At 45.2% G+C, this 21351-nt stretch overlaps 1 protein-coding gene across 3 annotated transcripts in view; it reads right to left on the bottom strand.

The window, feature by feature from the left end:
• The window catches only part of LOC120879597 (microtubule-associated serine/threonine-protein kinase 4-like), a 176042-nt gene that overhangs the window by 4084 nt on the left and 150607 nt on the right, over positions 1-21351 (bottom strand). Inside the window, exons 21-26 of one of the 3 annotated variants that reach the window (XM_040262637.1) lie at positions 16995-17195; positions 14801-15030; positions 14154-14276; positions 5353-5489; positions 2781-2962; positions 2-2490 (exon numbers count right to left, since the gene is read on the bottom strand). In XM_040262637.1, the coding sequence (XP_040118571.1) occupies positions 2-2490; positions 2781-2962; positions 5353-5489; positions 14154-14276; positions 14801-15030; positions 16995-17195 (3362 nt within the window). The remainder of the gene's footprint in view (position 1; positions 2491-2780; positions 2963-5352; positions 5490-14153; positions 14277-14800; positions 15031-16994; positions 17196-21351) is intronic. The other 2 variants (XM_040262638.1, XM_040262639.1) reach the window with 2 other exon arrangements.

Here is a 21351-nt window from a genome sequence, read left to right as displayed (position 1 = left end):
TGTGCTTTTGCAAACACTGTTCTTTCCTTTCTGGTTCCTTGGGACCCGGCTGAGAACTACTGGTGACGTGCTTTTGCAGAGGCTGTTCTTTCCTTTCTGGTTCCTTGGGACTGTCTTTCTGCACAGACTGGAAACCAGAAGGCCTTCCACTCTTCTCACTCTCTGGCCTGGGCGGCTCCAGAGACCGCCTGGTAGAAGCAGGTTCCATCTTGGATTCCAGGCCACTCTCTGCGCCCAGCTCTCTCTCACAAGGAGCTCCCGCAGAGCGCAAAGAGAAGTCCTCTCTGGCCGGCAGCCTCACCTCCTCTCGGCCGTCTCTGGGCTTTGCTCTCCCGCAAGGCCTGCACACTTTCTCCAAGGCCTGGGTCTGGGTGGAGACATCAGGGTGGGTCCTCCCCACCACAGGGAGGGTTTGGGAGCTGTCGCTGGGTTTAGCAGCTTCTGGGGGACACAGCTCCTTGGAGGGGTCTCTGTGGATGTCGGGCCTCGCAGTTGACCGCTCGCTCCTCACTACTGACGGGCCCCTTTCGGACAACTCTCTCCCACTCGGCTTCTCCCTGGAAGAGACACTTTCAGGCAAGAGTGGGCTGCGGGATCTAGATGCGTTGGCGCCTTGGAGGTTCTGCCCTGGGAAGGGAAGGAGCTTAATGTCAGGGCTGCGGTCTTGGTGTTGGCTGGGATGGCCCTCTCCCCGCTGGGGATGGTTCTCCATGATGGTCGCTGGGGCACGGGCTGCCTGGGAGACCTTCTTGTCCAGCTTCAGCTCTGGGTCAGGCGGGGCAGCCACCGGTGAACTCTGCAGACCCCGACTGGATGGTGGGAACCGGGGCTCAAGCAGATAGGATTTGTTCACCTTGAAGCTGGCAGGGGAGGACTCTCTCTGACCTGCAGTGTCAGCCTTCCTCCCTGTGCTGTTGGGGAGAGCCAGGGGCACGGGGGACTCTGCATCACTGCCTGGGCTGGGGCTCTGGGCAGGCTCCGGGGAAGGCAGCTCTGTCTTGGAGGCCTGAGGTCCCGACAGGAGAGCGATGTCCAAGGTGCCTTCAATGGGCTTCAGGCACGACACAGACCTCCCTTCCAGCTTATACTCGGAGGGGCTTTTCCGGACAGGTGACTCTGGAGCAGCCAAGCCTGTCTTCTCCGTTCCACTGTCCACCCGGCCAGAAAGGGCCTTGAGAGGGACAAAGGAGACAGCACTGAGCTGAGCCGCGTGGGCACTGCCGATGAACGGTGTGCGGCCCTCGGAGGCTGGCGGGGCCTCCTGCTGCCCTCCCACAGGCCGGCCCAGGCTCCCAGGCAGGCACTCCTGGGCACTGGCCGTCACCTTGGGCTTGAGCACAGAGCAGAGGCTCTCGTCTTTGTCTTCAAGGGATATCTTCTTTCGGAGGTAATCGATGTTGGCCAACTTGCCGTCTAACTTCTCACACCGCAGACCCTCCTTGGCCTGGGGGACCTTCTCTGTGGTGTCCCCCTTCCCACAGGTGGACCTGTGGGTGGTATGACAGAGGCCATCTTGGAGGGTGCTGTGCGTTGAGGCTCGTTTGAGGTCACAGGTGGTCCCCTGGCCGTGGTCCCCAGCTGCCGTTGCCCCCTCAGAGGTGACACCCTCGCTGGCCCGCACGTTGGCCTGCTTGTGGAGAGCATCTTTCAAAAGGCTGGACAGGGGCTGGGCCTCCTGCACGGCTGCTTTGCTTTCAAAATGATTTGACCTCTCTGAAGCTTTCGGATAGATTTTCTTGTCTCTCTCTTCGAGCCTAAAAGCACAGAGGTTTTCCAAGTCACTGCCAAGTCCGTGAGGCTTCGGACGGGATTCCTGTTTTTCCGAGAGCCCGTCAGGTTTCTTCACCACCACCTTGGCCTTTAGCTTCTCTCGGTCCAGCTCGTCCACAGACTCCTGGCGGCCCAGCTTCCGGGACACGGGGCGTTTCAGGCAGCCCTGCTCCACGGGCCTGGCCCGGCTGAGGGCAGGTGCGTCGCACACATTCTCCTCCAGGCTCTGCAAGGTCACCTCCCGCTGTTGCTGCTCCCGCGGCACCTCCTCCTGGGTGACCTCCAGGCTGTGCTTGCGGGAGCACAGGTGCTTCTTGTCGCCTCCATAGGAGGGAGAGAGCTTCTCCTCTGACTGCACGCGCTTGAGCAGCGGGGACCGAGGGGGTTCTGCACTCTTGGGCCTCACGACGTGCCTGACGATGGTGGGTGGGGAGTGCATTTTGCTGGGAAAGGCTTGAGCCATCTTGGAATTGCCAAGTGAGTGCCCCAGCAGAGGGGATGGGGACCGCTGCGGGGAGGTGGGCTGTGGGGTTGGAGAGGGTGTCCGGGCCAGTGGAGACAGGGGGATGCTGCCGGCTGACTTCCGCCTTCCTGACCGGTAGCGCTGCCCACTGAGTTTGGGGGCCAGACCATGGAGCGTGCTGGGCCGGATGTGTCCTGACCCCGCTGGGGAGTTGGGAGCGCTGGAGCTTGGGGAGCTGCTCTGGGAGGAGTTAGTGCCTGTGGGTGGGAAACAGGAGACTGTGAGCAAGAGCCCCCTTCCCCTTTCTTCCCAGGCTTTCTGACCCGAGCTGTTTTAGATAAGGGCAGCAAACTGTCTAAGCATCTCAGTCTAGTGAATAAATACTTTTCAGATAAACCTCCCCAAGGGTCAACCCAGTACTTCCTGTCTTTTCTAAGGGACTGAATAGCTATATCTTCTGAAAGGTCAATCCCTTTCTCTGTCAATTACATCCCCACCTTCTCTCTTTAGGCCCCTCAACTCTTGCTAGGAGAGGAGGTTCACTCACCGGATGGGAAGTCGGGGGTGGAACGGTAGCTGGGTGTAGGGGATCGGGGAGACAAGCTGTGAGTGGGGGACCCTGGGAGGCTCTCCCCTGATGACAAGGATCGGTTCAAGCAGGAGAAACTTCGGCTGGTGTGGAGTAAAGGAGAAGGCTGCTTGGCTAGTTTTTTGAAAAGGGATCTCCTCCTAGAGTGAAAAAAGGAGGAAACTGATCAGATTCTACATTCAAAACCACCCCCCCGCCCTGAAGCACCAGGGCACTGATTCAGTACACCCAGAGATGGTGACGTGATGGCGGGTCCTCTTAAAGAGAAGGATTCCACTTTTACATTCAAAACTTTCCTATGACTTAGAAAGGAAGAGGCTTGGAGAATACACAATGGAAACCCTCTTAATTTCAAGCACTTTTAAGACAAGTTGTGAAAATAGGAAAATATATCTGGTGACTCAGAATCTGCCTGCAATGCAGGAGACCCAGGTTCGATCCCTGGGCCGGGAAGATCCTGAGAAGAAACGGGCAACCCACTCCAGTCTTCTTGTCTGGAAAATTTCAGGCACAGAGGAGCCTTGCAGGCTACAGTCCATGGGGTCACAAAGAACTGGACATGACTCAGCAACTAAGAATAAATGCACATTCATTTATTTGTATGTCAGGTTTTTGAGGATACTGTTTTTTGTCTGAAAGCTTCCAAGTATATAGCTCCGAACACACTGACACAATTAAATTAAGAGACAGTACAAAGTAAATCCTTGGAAGAAAAACTGTCATTTGGAATATTGGATTCTTTAATGGTGATCTACTGGGTAGAGGCTTTCATCCTTGAGGGGCTGTTGGCTGTGCTTATTCCATCGTGAACTCCTGAATATTCCTATGGACAATGGAGGCTGTACATTTACACAGAAAAACTCAGGGAGGTGAACTGAAGCTTATCGTGTCAGCAGGGCAGCAGACACCACGCTTCAGCAGAGGGCAAATGTGTAGTGAGTGCCAACAAGCACGTCTTAAAGTTAAAAGCATAGCTTCAGGTGGCTCTGAAACGCAGGTGGCTGTATAGGGTTCTTTCACCTCCAGGGGCTGAGTCACACACTTTCCACTCTACGATCCCTTGAAGCAGTGTGTTCTGTATGACCCAACACACACTCAAAATATAAAGCTCACATTAAAAAAAAAAAAAGGTATCAATGTATGTGTGTGCGTGCGTACATGTGTACTTTTAATCACAGTAATAAATGTACTTGGGTCAAAAAGCCAAATAGCTTTATAAGCTTATAACGAAAAATAGCTCTGTTCTGCCTTTTCCCTGATTCCCAGCGAAACTCTTTCTACTCTTTTAGCTGTCTGCAAATTGCTAGGTAATGTGCTTATGCTGTTTTTTCAGTTTTTCAGTCCTAGAAATTATCTGTTGATTTCCTACCACAGAAGATGAAAAATTTAGCCCTTATAACAACCTATCCCCCTTCTAAACAAGCACGTTTCCTCCCAGTTGAGCTAAACCAAATTTTCTGGTTAGGAACAAAAGGTTGATACTTTCTTTATCTTACACAATAAATACTGTTCATAGTTTGGCCATGAAAAGCATACTTGTATTTTCCTTTCTTATACCAATTTGTCTTTCCTGGAGTTAACCATCATTGCTTTTTACATTTGCGTATTTCTCATTTCTAGCATTAAAATCCTTATACTGTGATCCAACACACCAAATTCAAGTGGGTAGAGTCAAGATGCTGTCACATCGTGCAGGAAGCACATCTAGACAATTGTTTGGAAGAAACTTCCCCACCAGACACACACACACACACACACACACCCCTCACCAGTGTCTGCACAGAGCACTAAATGATACTCAGGGTGCCTTTCATAGTGCTAATGTGTGATAGACTTTCAGGCAGTAAAGCAAAGTCTCTTTAATTCCAGGCTTATTTGGATGCTTTGAAGATCTAGTTATCTTAGCATATCTGGCATTCAAAAATAGCAACTATATATTTTCAGATTATTTATTATTACTATTGTTTAGTTGCTAAGTCATGTCCTACTATTTCCTGACTCCATGGACTGTAGCCTGCCAGGCTCCTCTGTCCATGGGATTCTCTAGGCAACCCAACTGGAGTGGGTTGCCATGCTTTCTTCCAGGGGATCTTCCCAACCCAGGGATCAAACCCGCATCTCCTGCACTGCAGGTAGATTCTTTACCACTGAGCTACCACGGTTTCCCTGGTGTTTTTAGATGGACATTATTAAATATAGATTTAATGCTAAAAGTTACCTGAAGTTTTAGTTCCTCAAATCCAACTGAAATGAAGTCTGGAAACATAAGAAAAAGCAGAGCTTTTCATGGTTCTCACACATGAGAAAAAGTAAAGTCTACAGTGTAACTACATAAATCTTTTCATTCTGAAACATAATGCTGTCATGAGTGAATATAAACTCTAGTGTATAAATACATGTGAACCACAGGGCAACATGTCTCACAGAGAAATAGATCTTCCTCATATGCAAGCATTTCAATTAAGTGAGGAGTAATTTTCCTTCAGTGTGGGAACACACCAAACCCACGAAGAGGACGGCTCTAACTCACCTTTCCAGACTTTCCTTCTTCTTAGATTTCTTGCTCCGCCTCACCATCCGGCTCTTATAGCTGTTTCTCCTGGCCGGTCCCGTTTTGATTGAAGTGTTTTCAAATGGGGTGGTCGTGATTGACACCTTATTTCCACTCTATAAAAAAATGAGGTGGTATTAAAGGGAAATGTTGAAACGAGGCCAGAAAAGATATAGGAGACCCAAAGACAAATAAACATCCAAAAGGACGGACATGACCCTGTGTCGAGGACCCTTCAGTAGTGAAGTCCTGATAGACTGGGTGGAAAAAAATGTGAGGTTTCCTTGAGGTGGCGGGATGTGGATTCCACAGCTGCTGTTGTGCTCAGTTATGTCCAACTCCTCGCGACCCCAAGAACTGCTGCCTCCAGGTTCCTCTGTCTGTGGGATTTTCCAGGCAAGAATACTGGAGTGGGTTGCAGTTTCCTACTCCAGGGGATCTTCCTGACCCAGGGATTGAACCTGCATCTCTTGCGTCTCCTGCACTGGCAGGTGGATTCTTTACCACTGAGCCAACTGGGAAGCCCAGCAGAGCTGAGTTTAAATCTGAGCCTGTGACCTGAGCAGTTGTTTTCCTCTGGACCTTCTTGCAGCAGAGTCACACCTGTCTCCCAGGGCTCATCTGAGGATCAAGGGGATATAGCGTGTAAAGCCGTTAGCACCCAGAGTGACACATGGAAAGGGCTCTATAAATAACAGTTACACTCATGCATATGTATTAAGTGTAAACATGCCCAGAGATGCTGTGCTCTTGGTTGATTTATTTTTCTTCTCTCTCCTTTTTGTGCTTTTCCTTTGACCTAGAAATCATAAAGCAGCACAACTAAATGAGACTTTTATCTTTAATTATTTTTAGTTTTTTTTCCTAGCACCAGAACCTGTCAGCCCAGCAGAGCTGGAAAGTGTATGCCAGCAGGTGTAAAGCAGCCTCTGCTTTGTCAGGTTGGGAGCAGTAAGGTCATTCCTGGGGGTTTCTGTGCCCCTCGACTTGAACCTGGAACCGGGGCTTGCTGGATAGGCCCTAGGGGAGGATTTGAGAGCAGAGTCAGGGGCCAGGGTGAGGGGGTGCCCTGGACAGGTGGGCAGAACCCTCCCCCTTCACTTCACTCTCAATGATCTCTTCTTGAATTTCTTAATAACCAAGGGAGAATCATATCCTTGCAAAGTAACAGATGGTCCTGATTACCTTAAAAAGACAAGAAGTATACATAGAAGTGCCTTTTAAAAGGCCTATGCCTGGAAGATGCCTAGCGACTCAGATCTAAGGATGTTAAGAGATGGGGAGTTGAATATGGTCGGGCAGGGGACTGAAAAATCAGATTGTTTAAATACCAACATCCACTTCTCCACCCAACCTGGAAAGTAACACATGCCATTATTAAAAGAAAACAATAATGTATATATATTTTAAAAAATCATTGAGAAGCCTCCTCCGTCCATGGGATTCTCCAGGCAAGAATACTGGAGTGGGTTGCCATTTCCTTCTCCAGGGGATCTTCCCGACCCAGGGATCGAATCCAGGTCTCCCGCATTACAGGCAGACGCTCTAACCTCTGCACCACCAGGGAAGCCCATTGAGAAGCCTACCACTCAGCTAATGCTGGTAATATTTCTGTATATTTCCTACTGGTCTTCTATTAAGCATGTAAAAATTATGCATATATATCTATGTAGACATACTTTATAAGTAATTTTAATCTTAATCTAATAGTTTTTTTTCACTTCACATTTCATAACTTTGAAAAACTTGCACTTTATCACTGAATATTCCTTCACATAATTTTTACTGGCTGTTTAAAAATGTTCCATGAGATAGGTAAATCACAATTTAACTATTTCCTTATAGCTCTTGTTTTCTATTTTCCCATGCTTGTAAAAGTTGAAATAAATATCTTTATCTATAAATTAGTGTCCTAACCTCTGACATTTTCCTTAGATTATCTAACTAGACTCAGTACACTGAATTGGAGGGTCTAGTTGAACTTTTTAAAGACTGTTGGTACACACTGATGCACTAATTTCCAGAAAGTTCATGTCAGTTTAAACTCTTAACAGCAGCACATGAGTACCCATCTTAGCACACGTCAGAACTGAATACTAATATTAAATAAATTACCAATTTTATAGGAAAAAGTTACATCAAGTTTTAATCTTTGTTCTTTGGGTATTAACAAAGCTGGATTTCATCTCATTTATTTTTCATTGTTTTTATTTCTTTAGATCATGATTTGTTCATGTCTTACATCCAATTTTGTATCTAAAAATCAATAATCAACTGAAAATTAATGATTTTTGAGTTCTTTATATATTTAAGAACATATAATCCCATACTTAGTGCCATAACCGTAAAAAAAAAATATTTTAGGGAAATGGGATTTGAATTTGAACAAGGGGAAAAAAGGTTTTTCACTCTGAAAAAATAAATTACTTGTCTTATATTTATAAGCAGATGCCAAAACTTTCAAAGTAAACCTTTATCTGGTAGTAGAGACTGGCATTCAATTTATTCTTTAAACTGAAAACTCTACTTTTAAGTATGAAAGGGCTACCAAAATTTGTTTGGAATGGGGTTTGTTCTTTACAATTTGACTGAGGCCAGACTCAAGTTTTGGTTTTTCCTAAATGGCTTAGGGGAAGGAAAGAGGCAGCAAACGTGATGGGAGTGCGTCCGTCATGGGGATTCTTCCCATCCTTTACCATATCATATCAGGGAGGACACAGAGCCACAGTGATCACTGGGGCTTCTGGAGCCCACGAGCAGTCTAAGCCTGAACCACTGCTATCCCTCCTATTACAGTCCAATTTTAAAAACAGAAAAATATCATATACGTGGTATGAGATAAATATAATCAAATGCTTAACATTTTCCATTAGGAAAGTTACGGCCGGAGTTTGTTGAATCAGAGCATATCCTTAAGCTTTCTACAAATGTCCCTTTCCACAAGCAGTATTGACATGTACAGACTATCATGTGTAAAATACTGTGGGGGAAGTTGCTAAAGAACATAGGAAGCCCAGCCTGGCACTCTGTGATGACCTAAAGAGGTGGGGTGGGGAGGAGGGGAGGGAGGCTCAGGAGGGAAAGAATACATATATAATTATTCACTTTGTTGTATGGCAGAAACCAACACAAAACTGTAAAGCAATTTTCCACCAATTAAAATATAAATAAATTTTATAAAAATTAAAAGAAAAAACTCGAAAAAGACAAACAAACTTAGTTTTTAGTTTGTTTCTACATAGGGCTGTTTCAGAGGACAGTTCACTTGACTTACAGAAATACACAAAGGGATAACTTTCCTAAGAGGAAATACAGACAGAAGAAAAAATGCACAGTGCAAACATTTGGTTGAAAAAGTTAATGATGACAAAAATGGTAAGTAAATGACTGAAAAATAATTTTATGGGGAATAGGTGAGAATTGTGAAGCCTGCCACCTGGTGGACCCATCAGCTATAGCAAGTGCTGCCAGAACTGGCAATTTGTTTTACTGGGTCCTTTGACCTCAACAAATTCTTTTGAAGAAGGAACAATCTCTTATTAGAGAGATTCTGTGGCACTATTTCAAAAAATAACAACAATAAAATGGGGCCAGAAGATTGTCAAATGTTCTATTAAGTTATGCATTACTTTAAGCTGCTTGTGTGATTAGTGCATGGTGGGGAGGAAGTTATTTTAAGCTGGCTGAACTGAATACAAAAGCAGAAGTCAGGCTGCCCAGCCTCTTCTCTCTATCTGACTCCACATTAGTTCATCATTTGGCCTTGGGTATCTCCCTGAGCTACACTGCTTTCACAGTTCTTCCTCTGCAAAATACCCACGGGGAATGCATTCTTCCCATGCTGGTGTCCTTGCCCCATTCATACTCTCCACCATCCAGCCCCGGTCACCTTGCACACTGCATCCCAGACGCCATGAACTCAGGCTCCAGCCACACCTCAAGTACTTTGAGTTTCCTGTTTTTGTGGTTTAAAGCGTCATTTTATTGTGCCTAGACCGTCCCACACTCCTTCCCTTACACTAACATCCACCCACCCTTCACAGCCCTGCACAGAAAACCCTCAACTCTCCGCCTGCCCACTGTGGTGGAAAGCTCTCTCTCCTTCCGCACTCGGGCCCTATTTACAGACTGTTCCTTGGCTTGGTAGCCTGACTGTAGCCTAGCACTGCCACTGTTTCTCCTGCGAACACTGGGCTCTATCTAAGTTTCTGGCAATCAGACCTCACATCCGGAGCACGGTGGTATGCGAGTTGAAAGCTCAGGCTCTGGGGCTGCCCTGCCCATATGCAAATCCTCTTCTGCTCTTTCCTAGCACAGAGCCTTGGCTGCTTCGCTAGCTTCTCCCTGCTTTAATTTCTTTATCTGTAAAATGGGGACATTTCTATGTATAGCACCTGTGCACAGGCTATGAGGATGACCTGAATTTATTCATATAAAGTGCTCTTGACTACCTACTATTCATATGTGCCATCTGCTGTGTGACCCTTTGGTACCTCACACAACTCTGCACACTCTGGGGACCCAGTTAATATGTAAAATTGGTAATAATGATGCTCTTTTAGCCCCCATTTTAGTATCTAGAGGTTCCCAGAGTTTAGGGAAAGGAAATACGGAGGCAGTGGCCGGCATTATTTTAGGTTCTCTTATGACTGGGCATTTATACTAACGCTGTCCTAAGAAAGCAACCTGGCTGAATAGGGGGTTTCCTGCATTTGAGAGGCTACGCTAGGCAGGTAATCACGTGAACAGGGGGTATGACTGGGTCCACGTGGCCTCCATATTCCACCATAGTGAGGAGAGAGTGATTTCGGTGCTGTGGGAAAGTTCTTTTAGCAAGCTACTTGTAATCTGGATGGAGGTGATTAAACCCCTGTGGCTAGAGAGGTTTGAGGCAACACTGAGAAAGCGCAGAGCCGATGGGGAACTGACCCGACTAACTGTGACTTTGCTTCTCGTGCATGTAAGTGAGTGCTTTCACAGCAGGCTCACTTTGAAGCTGTGAGGGTGGGTGAGACCAAAAGTGAAGCCATGACACAGGGGATATGCTTAATATGTTCACTGTCCAAAAGATAAATAAGTATTATACACAGTGTTAGTCGCTTAGTTGTGTCTATCTGTGATCCCACGGACTGTAGCCCACCAGGCTCCTCTGTCCATGGAATTCTCCAGGCAAGAATACTGGGGTGGGATGCCCTTCCCTTCTCCAGGGGATCTTTACCACCCAGGGATCAAACTGGGGTCTCCAACACTGTAGGCTGGATTCTTTATCATCTGAGGCATCAGGGAAGCCCAGTATCGCACATGGATTTCTAAAAATATATATAGCCCTATGTGATGGCTCTTCTACCTTTTTCTGAGGATGCCGTGAAATTTTGTGAAGTAGTTTGCAAGTATAAAGCATCGGGTAAATAGCACATGAGAATACGAAAATATAGCTACTACCCTGATGGTCTGCCACTGATGGCACATGGGAGTCCAGGACTGGTACTAGTCACTCGATCCTTTGTCCAAGAACCACTATTCACGTCTAGGAGAAAGATGCATGATAACACAGTTCCTTGGGAAGGTAATTAAATCCCCTGTATCCACTCTGTTTCCTTACAGGGGTTGCTCTTTTGAGAGCTTCCTTTATGAGCCAGAAGCAGGATCCTCTGCTTAGATGTGAGACAGCACGCCATGGCCCAGGAGGATGCCAAAGCTCTCCGTTACAGCATGTTCGTGGCATTTCAGGGACATAGGTCAACCAGATCCAGGAATGCAGGCACTCCGTAACCAGATGAGGACAAAATGTTATAAATGGAACTGACTGACCCTTTTCAGAGACCTTGCCAGAGGCGTTCAGGAGAAACATACGTTCAAATTTCACAGAAGTAGGAAGAGATGTTTTAAAATCCAGAATCATATGAAAATGTTTTATAAAATAAATTATGAAAGAGATCAAATATGCCTCAGCAAAATACACAGAAGGCATATTTCCTAAAGATATGTATATTTCAGCTTGTTATTTCTTCTTCTGATTTTATGAGCAAATGCAAGAAATAATATAAAGATATACTGTGCCAGGACCTAAGATGCATGTAGCGTAATACCGCTACAAAGAACCGAAGAGGTCAAACCTATTACCATTTAAAATCCATCTGACCATCTTTGAACTGCTGATGCCAAAACGTCTAGTCAGGTGAGTTGACAATGAAAAGAAACTCACATATAAAACATAGCTTTAATATCTAAACAAAAGGGAGGTCCTAGGAAAGCTCAAGGAGTTCTTGGGAGAGAGAAGTATCTCTCTGCCTACCTTTGTAGTCCCTTCACCACTGGAAAGACAAACAGGCTATAGCAGATAGAGCCTGGGCCCTTACAAAGGGTCGATGTGAGCCAGCAATGGGGTATCCCTGGACCACTGGGTCAGGCACTACGAGAGAACAGGCTGGTCAGACTTGTTGAATTTTGTCTTGGGAAGCCTGAGGCCATTTCAGGGGACTCTCACAGCCAAGGACTCTCAAAGTCCACAGCCATGCTCTGCCTCCCATCTTGGTGGCACTTCCTAGGAGACAGTTGTTTCATGGCAGTTAGACAAGTAATATTATCAGAAACTGATGGTGAATGAAAAGAAAAAAACTCAAGTCTTACCCACGTAGGTGCCAGAAATGCTACCTGTTTTGAAATGACAACCTGCTCCCAAATTCTTGCCTGAAAAACCCCATGGATGGAGGAGCCTGGCGGGCTATAGTCCAACGGGTTGCAAAGAGTCGGACACGATGAGCGACTAAGCACATGTGCACTACTCAGTAGGCATATTGCAAAGTGTAGAGAGACTCCAGCCATCTCAAGGTTTTACTTCCAAACTGAGCAGCATGTACATGAAGACATAACACAAGTAGCTGTATGGTGCTCAGCTCCTCCCACAGTGACTTTTGGACAGCAAGCGAGGGAGAACCCTACTAGTCACCTCAATTCCACAAACATTTTCTGAGTACCCAGCTGCAAACCAGGCACTGTGCAAATGCGGAGATGATGTGCGGAGCTTTAATAGTAGCTCCATGTCTCTCCTGCAGGGCTGTCGTCAGATCTGCCACGTTTTCAGCATGGCCACGGCTGGCTTCCCATACTGCCTATGGCTCTGCAATGTCCTCTCAATATTCATCCTCTTCCTCCAGCGAGCAATACTATGCCTTTGCGAGAAAGTTGACTAGAGTTAAGGGAACCACCCGTAGGTATGGAGGATAGCAAAGACAGTCACCTACTTCCATGAGGCCTGAAGTCAAGACCAAAATTTCATTAATGCTGTGGACTGATCAGTGGCAATAACTTCCCTACAATCTGCTACTTCACAACGGACCTTTGAATGTACATACCATTACTACTCTCGGAATGTGGGCCAGACCCTGAATCTTTTGAAGAATATACTTGTGTTGGCTAGGGGGATGACAAAAAGAAGGATAAAAGTCATTTATCAAAGGCTACTTACTTATCAAAGGTTTTGTACACCCACCCACCTGCACTAATTCCAAATTCCCAAGTTTCTTTCAAGTTTCAGTTCAGTGTCACTCCTCGGTGGTGACTCTCCCTATTCACAGAATATTCTCTGCAGAAGCACGGCCCTCCTCCCCCTGCTGTGGCTCTGGCTAATCCGGCTGAACTTCATCTGCCTGCATACATCTCCTGTGTCTCTCACAGTCCTCAAGGTAAGAACTGTACATAATTTCCAATGTCTACCGTGTCTAGACATGTCACCAGTGTCTACCATGGTACCTGCCTAGCAAGTGCTCTAGAGACAGTCTGAATGGATGTTGTTTAAATGACACATATGCATTTATGTTTTGTTTCTCAACAGGCTGCAGGGTACCTGAGGCGATGGCTCACACCTCTCTGATAACCCCTAGTAATGCCTCCCTGTGTTCACGCACTGAGAAGTCATCTATAAATCTGCTGACACATAAAATAATCCTACAATTAATGACTGCATTTTTTTAAATCACAGATAGGATTTTTTCCTTGAAAAAACTTAAAATCGAGAGTCAGATTCATCTTTGTTTTAACCAGATTCATATTTGGGGCTATAACTTTATAGTCTTTAGTTAGCAGTGGCAAAGCAAACAGGCCAACAGAAATGAGAGAATGAGTGTAGACCATCTCTCTTCATCACACTCATGCTCTTTATGATCTTCCTACTCCACTGGCTTGAATCAGCTTAATTCCAAGTAGAGACTGATCTACATTCAAATTTATTTGTACAGGAGGGAAAGGTCTAATGATCGCTAGCATCCCTTCTTCCATTACCACCTATTATATATTCACAGCTCTAGCTTCCAAAGAAACTCAACTCTCAAATCAAGCTTCAGACCTGACCTCACAGTTTAATACCGCTGTCTTCTGCCATAATAGAATAAAATGTACTGAAAGTTGCTAAAGAAAATCGCACCGAGGATGGATGATTTCCAAACAGATTTTACTACGTGTGACACATAAAACAAAGAGAACTCTGTTTGTAATTTAGGATGAGAAGCAAAATTAAGTTAGGAAGTCACTGTGCAGATACATGAAAGTGGATTTCATGATATAAAACCAAAAAATTCATGTTGTTCTTGCCTTTACCTTAAACAGACCACTGAACACTTTCTCAGCAAAGAGACTGAGTGTGTATGGATAGCCCACATAGAAAAACACTAGAACTTGAGTAAAGAACTTTTTTGGAAAAAAAAAAAAAAAGAACTTTTGGTGCCAGTTCTTTCTGGCTACCTGCTTCATCTAGATGGCCCTAACATCAAAAAAGACAGTACCTTTAGCAGGAGCTCTATAACTTCCGTGTGGACAAGTCCATGTACCGGTTCTCCATTGATGTGCGTGATCAGATCCCCAGCCTTCAGTCCTGCCTGGCAAGCTGGACTTCCTTCTTCTACATTCTAAAGTTCAAGAGAAGATACATTAGTAAGCAAACAAATGACAACCCTGACACCTACTGTTCTCTTGCAGCACAATATTCTGAGTTCATCAACAAATGATCCTGTGATTCTAAGAGGAAACCAGTAAAATATGGCTCACTATTTTTGTTCTGCCATCTTCCTAAAATAGGGTAATTCCTATGGTTCCTTAAGCAATATTTCAGGTGACCTGAGAAAGTATTTTAGAAAAAAAGAAGGCCAGGTGGGAAAAACTAAGAAAAGAAGGATAAAAATAAGATTATTTTGTACTATTTCTACAAGCTTGGTATATAGAGTGGATAATCAGATTTGAAGACTAACACAATTATTAAAAAGAATTAACTTTTGCTAAATTCAGTCCTACCACACAGATAAAGGGCAAGCGTATGAAGCAGGTCCCAAATGCCAGCTTAACAGGAAACTCATTTGCTGTTAACCATGCCTCAGCTGATGTATGCATTCTCTCGTTTGCTGGGAATGAAAACTGGCCAGAAAGAGAGTCTCACCCAAACGATATGATGCACTGTGTAAATGTCGCTATCTCCCACGTACACCCGGATGGCTCGAATGGTGAAACCATAGTTCTTCCCTAAACTGTGGATCACAATGGGCTGGTGTGGACTGGCAGAAGCTCCTGAAGAATCTCGGCTGGGAGAGGAATCCCTTGAGGAAGAAGGGTCCGAGGACAGGGAGTGGGGAGACATTGGACTTCCCAGTGGAGAAACAGCAAACATGTCTGCAACAAAGAAGCCGGTCGTCAAAAGCTTGACCAAGTGAGCCACCGGGGAAGCCCGATTACTGAGCGAGTGCTGACTAGGTAATCTACATCAGGAAAACCCTGTAATGTTAACTTTCCTATAAAGGAACCAGCCCTTATTACTATGGTTAGAACTGATTCTCTTCATACATTACCTGCACTTCTAGCAAGGTTTCTGAGAGGATAATGCAGGTGGATAGAGAAATTTTAAGAACAACTCACTTCATATTCTTCAACACCAATTCTATCCTGTTTTCCTTGTTTTATGAACAAACATACTTTTTATTTATAGTTCTTATCACTGTTTCATCTATGTGAATCTAAACAAATCCTAGCTGGTCATATGAAATTGTGCACGCACACCTGTGTATGTGTTGTGTATGAAAAAGAATAATCTACACAAAGATGCTGTGGTTTAAATGTGAGCTCAGCAAGGGCCAGGCTACAAAAGGCCAGTGCTATTGAAGACTCCCAGGGTGCAGTGAGTAACACGGTGGCCACAGCAAGCTGAAAGTATCCAGACTATCTTCTGTTGTAATTCCTGGGATGCGTGTGTCATCAGTCATGTCCGACTGTTTACGACCCCATGGACTGTAGTCTGCCAGGCTCCTGTCCATGGGATTATCCAGGCAAGAATCTTACATCTGTCCAAAGGAGAACAATTAGCTAAATGCATCAATGTCCAGGCTCTTTCACTCTGACTTCATGTGGCACCTTGACACTTTTTTCCTGGCTACCTTCTGTCTCATCCAAAGGCCAGCTGAACAGATCCACGCTGATGGGCAGGGAACTTCAAAACATGCAGAGATAGAAGAAGATGGAGTGGACACACAGATCCAAACTGCCAAGAAAGCCATGCCCCTGACTCTTATCCTCAATACATCTTTCCTTATCTCCCCAAACTGAGTAACTGACCCACGTCCACCAAGAGGCGGGCTTTCTCACCAGCTCTCAGAGTGGACTGGACCACATTCCACTTACCGACCACCTTGGAGCCATTGCCTTTTGGTTGTAAACAGTCATTCAGACCAGGGTGTTTGTTTTAAGGTGCTATACGGACATCTCCCAGAAAACAGAACGTGCTACAGTGAGCACTACCCCCTCAATGAACATTTCTTTCTGCACAAATTTCAAATTTCAACAATGTAAACAATCCCTTTTATACATGGTCTGTATTCTTCCAACTGCAAGCCATCTGCAGTATAATTTGACTGCCACTTCATTCTCTTACTGTCTGTCATCTGAGTGATAAGTCACAACCACGAGGGTGTATATTTTCATCTCAGCCAGTGAAATTATACCAGACTTTGTGATTAGTAGAGGCAAAACTAGGTTGTCAAAAAATACTGCAATTCAACAAAATCATAATTAAGCCCAGTTTTTTAAATATAAGGCAGAAAATGACTAGGCTACCAGTAGGAGGAAGCATAACCCAACAGACAAGGCTGGTAAAACTTGTAATTTCAGTGCTGTCTGTGATACACTCTGCATCCCCAGAAATGAAAAACGTATGTTCTCTGTATTGATTTCCTCATTAATTAGATGAGAAAAACTATACTTAGCTTTCTGACACAGATGCTGTAAACAGCTCTGTAAAGGATATAAATGATGCTTGGTCTAGGGAAGAAAAATTATTCAGAAGAGCGAAATTTATCACTTAACTTGGGGAAGGGAGAAAGGAAAAAGAAAGAAAACAAAAGAAATAAGCCTTTGTGGGAAGGGATCCTGCCTCATCTCCTGCTGCCGAAAGAAGTGCGAAGGGGTAAGTCACGTTTGTCTCCTGGGAGCCCTGGAGGCCCGCCAGGGAGTCCACTCAGGAGGGCTGTGCCAGGACACCACCATTACTGGTTCAAGCAGTCTCGCATCTCAGCCAGCATGCCACATCGGGGGCGGGGCGCACATGCACAAGCCACACAGTTTCATGCAAGTCGATGTCTCTCTACCTCCTGGGATCATGAGGGACAGGGCACTGGCAGAAAGGGACTTTGTGACTTTCCCCGAGGCTTTCTGTTTCTCTGTGCTTTCTAAGCGCTGCCGAGCCATGTGAGAGGCGGGCTCACTGGAGGGCTTGGAGGCATTGTCTGTACTGTCCACACACTCGCTTCGTCCATTTATCTGATCCAAGTGCTCTGAAAAACTGCCAACTGTGCAAAGAAGAAGGGATAAACATTTCAGGAGAATTTGGGATAAGAGAGCTGCGGAGGTGGGAGGAGAGAGAGGGAAGGACGAACGCTGGGAAACAGAGGCCCGTGTGGTGCATGAGTCCACGTGGTGTCAGGCAAACACGGAAATCACGCGACTGGTTCGAGAAAGGTGAGTCGGAGGAGAGAGAATGAAAGAGCTGTCCCTCCAGACTGCATTCTCCTTGTACACAGGTCCACTAATTCTTAGTCGACTCCATTTAACTAGAAGAACAATTGCGTTTTAGAATCATTTACAACTCTAATAGACGATTCCTCCTCCTGACCCCACTGTGAAAGGTCATGAACCAAACGTCACCTTAAGAACCCCATGACTGCCCACAGCATACTACCATCATCCTATGATACTGGTGATCAGCATTAGCAAGGCAGTTAATACCGGCTTTTGCTAAGTGGACATCATTTAGTCACTTCATAGAGACTCATGCCCCTGTCATCTCCTACCATCTTTTCAAGACACACCTCACACTAGGCTCAGGATGTAACTTACATAAAAGCGCCTAAAGTGTCACCTTTGACCTCCCACACCTCTTTTCACTCTAAGCTCCTTGTCAATTTCACAAGCCAAGGCCAAGAGTTTCTTTCACTACACGTGGCATTACCCAATGGCTCACTACGTCTTCTTGGCTTTAGTCTTGACACAGCCATATGCTGACCTGTCCTGAAATTCCTGGACCAGTGAGAAGATCTGTCCCCCTCTAAGGCAGCCACATGTCTTCTTTATTTTTAATTTTATTACCCTGAATATAAATCAGAAGGGTTTTTTTAAGTTAAAAAATTAGGACTTCCCTCAGCAGAGTAATGTAAGAGAATATGTCACCATATAGAACAACGCAGAAATGGAATATCACTGATCCCAGTTTCGTAAGTACACAGGCCCAGTGTGAAGACAGTTCTCTCTTGTCAGAAGTGACATAGTGAAAAACAAGTCACAGGACCATCTCTTTCGTTTCTCCTATTCTTCCTTTCATGGTCTATCAGTTTGGGGTTTTTTTTTTCCTTTCTTTTTTCTTATCACTGATAATACATATTTGTCTGTCCAGAAAAAACAATGCTTATCTCCCTTTTCTTTCTACATGCTATATTAGAAGCCCCCTGTGCTTTAAAAATCATCAACACTATCATCATATTAAGATATGCAATCCACAGAGAGAATTTAATCCCATTATAAACGACCCTTTGGAAGACCAGCCAGCACATCAAAGTGCTGACCACGACATTCTTTGCCTGGGAAAGAGGCTTAATTGGATTTAACTAACATTTCTGTTGCAGTGCTCGACTCACAACGGTACAGCTGAAGTTCGGTCCTAGTTCACAGAGGTGGCACGACCCCCCAGGCGTGGTCTTGCTAAGGGAAGCCTAGGACCTGGGACAGTGGCCACCGCCACCCAGGCGCTGCAGGCGCTGTGGGCACAGGAGAAGACTCCCAGTCATCTGTGTGACACCCATCTGACCTACTAAAGAAGATAATCTCAAGGCAAAGAACAACCCTCTTTCCACTTGTATCTGCTAAACTCAAGCCCATTTAACAGGGTATCTATTCTATTCACTCTAAATTAGGAAACTAGACAAAAACTGCTTCACAAATCAAATCGCACCTCAAAACCCTTCAGCTTGCTCTGGGATAAGCTGCACGCTCACCTCTCCCTTCTAGTTTGGTCTGGATGGGATCATTGACAAGTATGAACTGGAAAGCTGAATCTCTTCACGATGAATAATTTGTCAGATGCGTTCAAGCACTACACCTAAATTTTCAAGACTTTTGCTCCTCACTGATTCAAATACATTGTAGTCAAGAGAAGGAAACAAGTACAAAGCTGGACTTCGCTCACTGTTGGAGCGTGTGTCTTTTATCATCCCCCCTGCCTGCCTCTGCTGTCTCATTTCATAGCACTGCATACAAACGTGTGAGTCTTTCCTGCCAAGGGTGGATAATGTCACTTTAATGTTCTGTAAATGTCAAGGGTTCTTTCTTTTTGATGGTGGAGCAATATAAAAATCAACAAATTTAATTTTACTACAGTCACGGTTTTCAGATTTCCTAATTACCCTTGGCTATGAGCAAATCAGCTCATCTCTCTATTCTGTATGGCCCCCAAGGTCTTTGATTATTTTTAGTGTGTGTCTGAGGGAGACAGAGAGAAAGGTGGTTTGAATCTATTAATCAAAATGCATGGCAGGACAGAGACAGATTTTTTTTTTTAATTATGAAAGTAATCAATCAAATGCTTAGACACCATTCCCCTCCCTCTCTCTCGTAACTTTCTGAGAGTCAGTAGGCAGAAGAGTCCAAGATATCATAAATAATTCATCATATTAAGAATAAATGTGAAATAGAGGCAGCTCTATTCAGAGTAAATAATAAACTAAGAAACACATGAGAACTTAGTAACCAGAAATATAAAGCACTTGACATACCCACATTTGATGTGAAACCAAGAGGAACAGGAATCTGAGGCTACTAGCTTGTCTTTACATACTTCTCCATTGCTATTATCTTGGCTCTACCAAGTTAGGACATGTGGAATTATCCCACACGGAAACAGAACTGAGAGGAAAAGAGAGAAGGGGAAAACCCAACATTATTTTTCCCCATGATCAACTATCAGCTCACATGAAGCTCCACAGAACCAGACCTTTTAGTGAGGCGGAAATAAACCCTGTGTGTAAAATTTGTTATTTTGAAATGATTCAAAACAAAACAAATATACACTGAATATTCAGTCAGTTAAAAAAAAAATTTCATGATAATCATTCATGGTTATCAATATAGCATACTGGATACGGCTTAATGAAAACATTTATTATAGCAACCTTAAGCCATACTCATATTTTTATTTTTTGAAAGCATAAATGCACATTGCTCTGTGGAAGGATGTGCTATGCATAACATTTTTATAAACCAAATAATATCCGAAATGCGCCTCAAGGGCTTGCTCTGAGAGAAGCACAAGTCCAATCATTTAATGAGGACGCCTCTGTGATTAAGGGCTGCAAGTATTCATGATATATTGCTGCTGCTGCTGCTGCTAAGTCGCTTCAGTCGTGGCCAACTCTGTGCGACCCCACAGACGGCAGCCCACCAGGCTCCCCCGTCCCTGGGATTCTCCAGGCAAGAACACTGGAGTGGGTTGCAATTTCCTTCTCCAATGCATGAAAGTGAATGTGAAATCGCTTAGTCATGTCTGACTCTTGGTGACCCCATGGTCTGCAGCCCACTAGGCTCCTCCGTCCATGGGGTTTTCCAGGCGAGAGTGCTGGAGTGGGTGCCACTGTCTTCTCCGCCATGATACACAGGCATCTGAAAACCCATGAAGACGCTGCTCTTCTGGTCAGGAAGGCTTACTTCACACAAAAGTAACACCAAGAAGAGTTCTCCCAGGAAAGCCCTAAGCCCCTGGACTGCTTCCCACACACCAAACTATGTCTCAGAAGTGTCTTCACCGGTTACCTAGAGGCTGGAAACCTGTGTGCAGTGGAGAGGTTTCATAGCCACACAAGATACCAGTTTGAACTCTGTCGGTATTTCTGACTCCCCTCTCCCCTTTCAATCTGTGAACCTCATGGCATGAAAATTTTGCTGCACTGACTGAGGTAAAGTTTAGAGTGGAGACTATTCGGTGACTGGGTATAACGTGGCCCCACAACAAAAACCAGCTCCTTCAAGGAAACAACTACCCATCTGAACACCGGAGGAAAAACTGGCTTACACTATATAGGTGGTGATTTAAGATGCTATTGAGGGTCCTGTTGACTGTCTGACAGGGTTGCTTACTCATCACTTTGAGTTAGATGCAACTCCACAAGACCTCTGCTGTGCCTTTGCCTCCACAATGAAGAACAAGCTCCCCTACTTCTACTTCTAAAGACTATTCAAGGGCGCCGCTGGAACCCACCGGAGGACGTGAGGCTTCAGGTGCAGCAAGAAAGACTGGCCATACAGCCATGCTCCAAGGAGAGGGCTGATGTGTCTGATCTCAGCTCTGAGGAGTCCACCGCCCAGGCCTAAGGAGTGGGGCTGTGAGAGAGTCTAGCAACACAAGACTGGTCCGAAGCCAGGCCTGGGACTCCAAGCACCGCAGTCACTTGTCAACTTGGC

The sequence above is a fragment of the Oryx dammah genome, unplaced genomic scaffold, assembly GCF_014754425.2.
Source record: "Oryx dammah isolate SB20612 unplaced genomic scaffold, SCBI_Odam_1.1 HiC_scaffold_20, whole genome shotgun sequence".
Classification (NCBI taxonomy): Eukaryota; Metazoa; Chordata; class Mammalia; order Artiodactyla; family Bovidae; genus Oryx; species Oryx dammah.
Note: the sequence above shows the minus strand (reverse complement) of the source record. Positions and strands in the feature narration are given on the sequence as shown.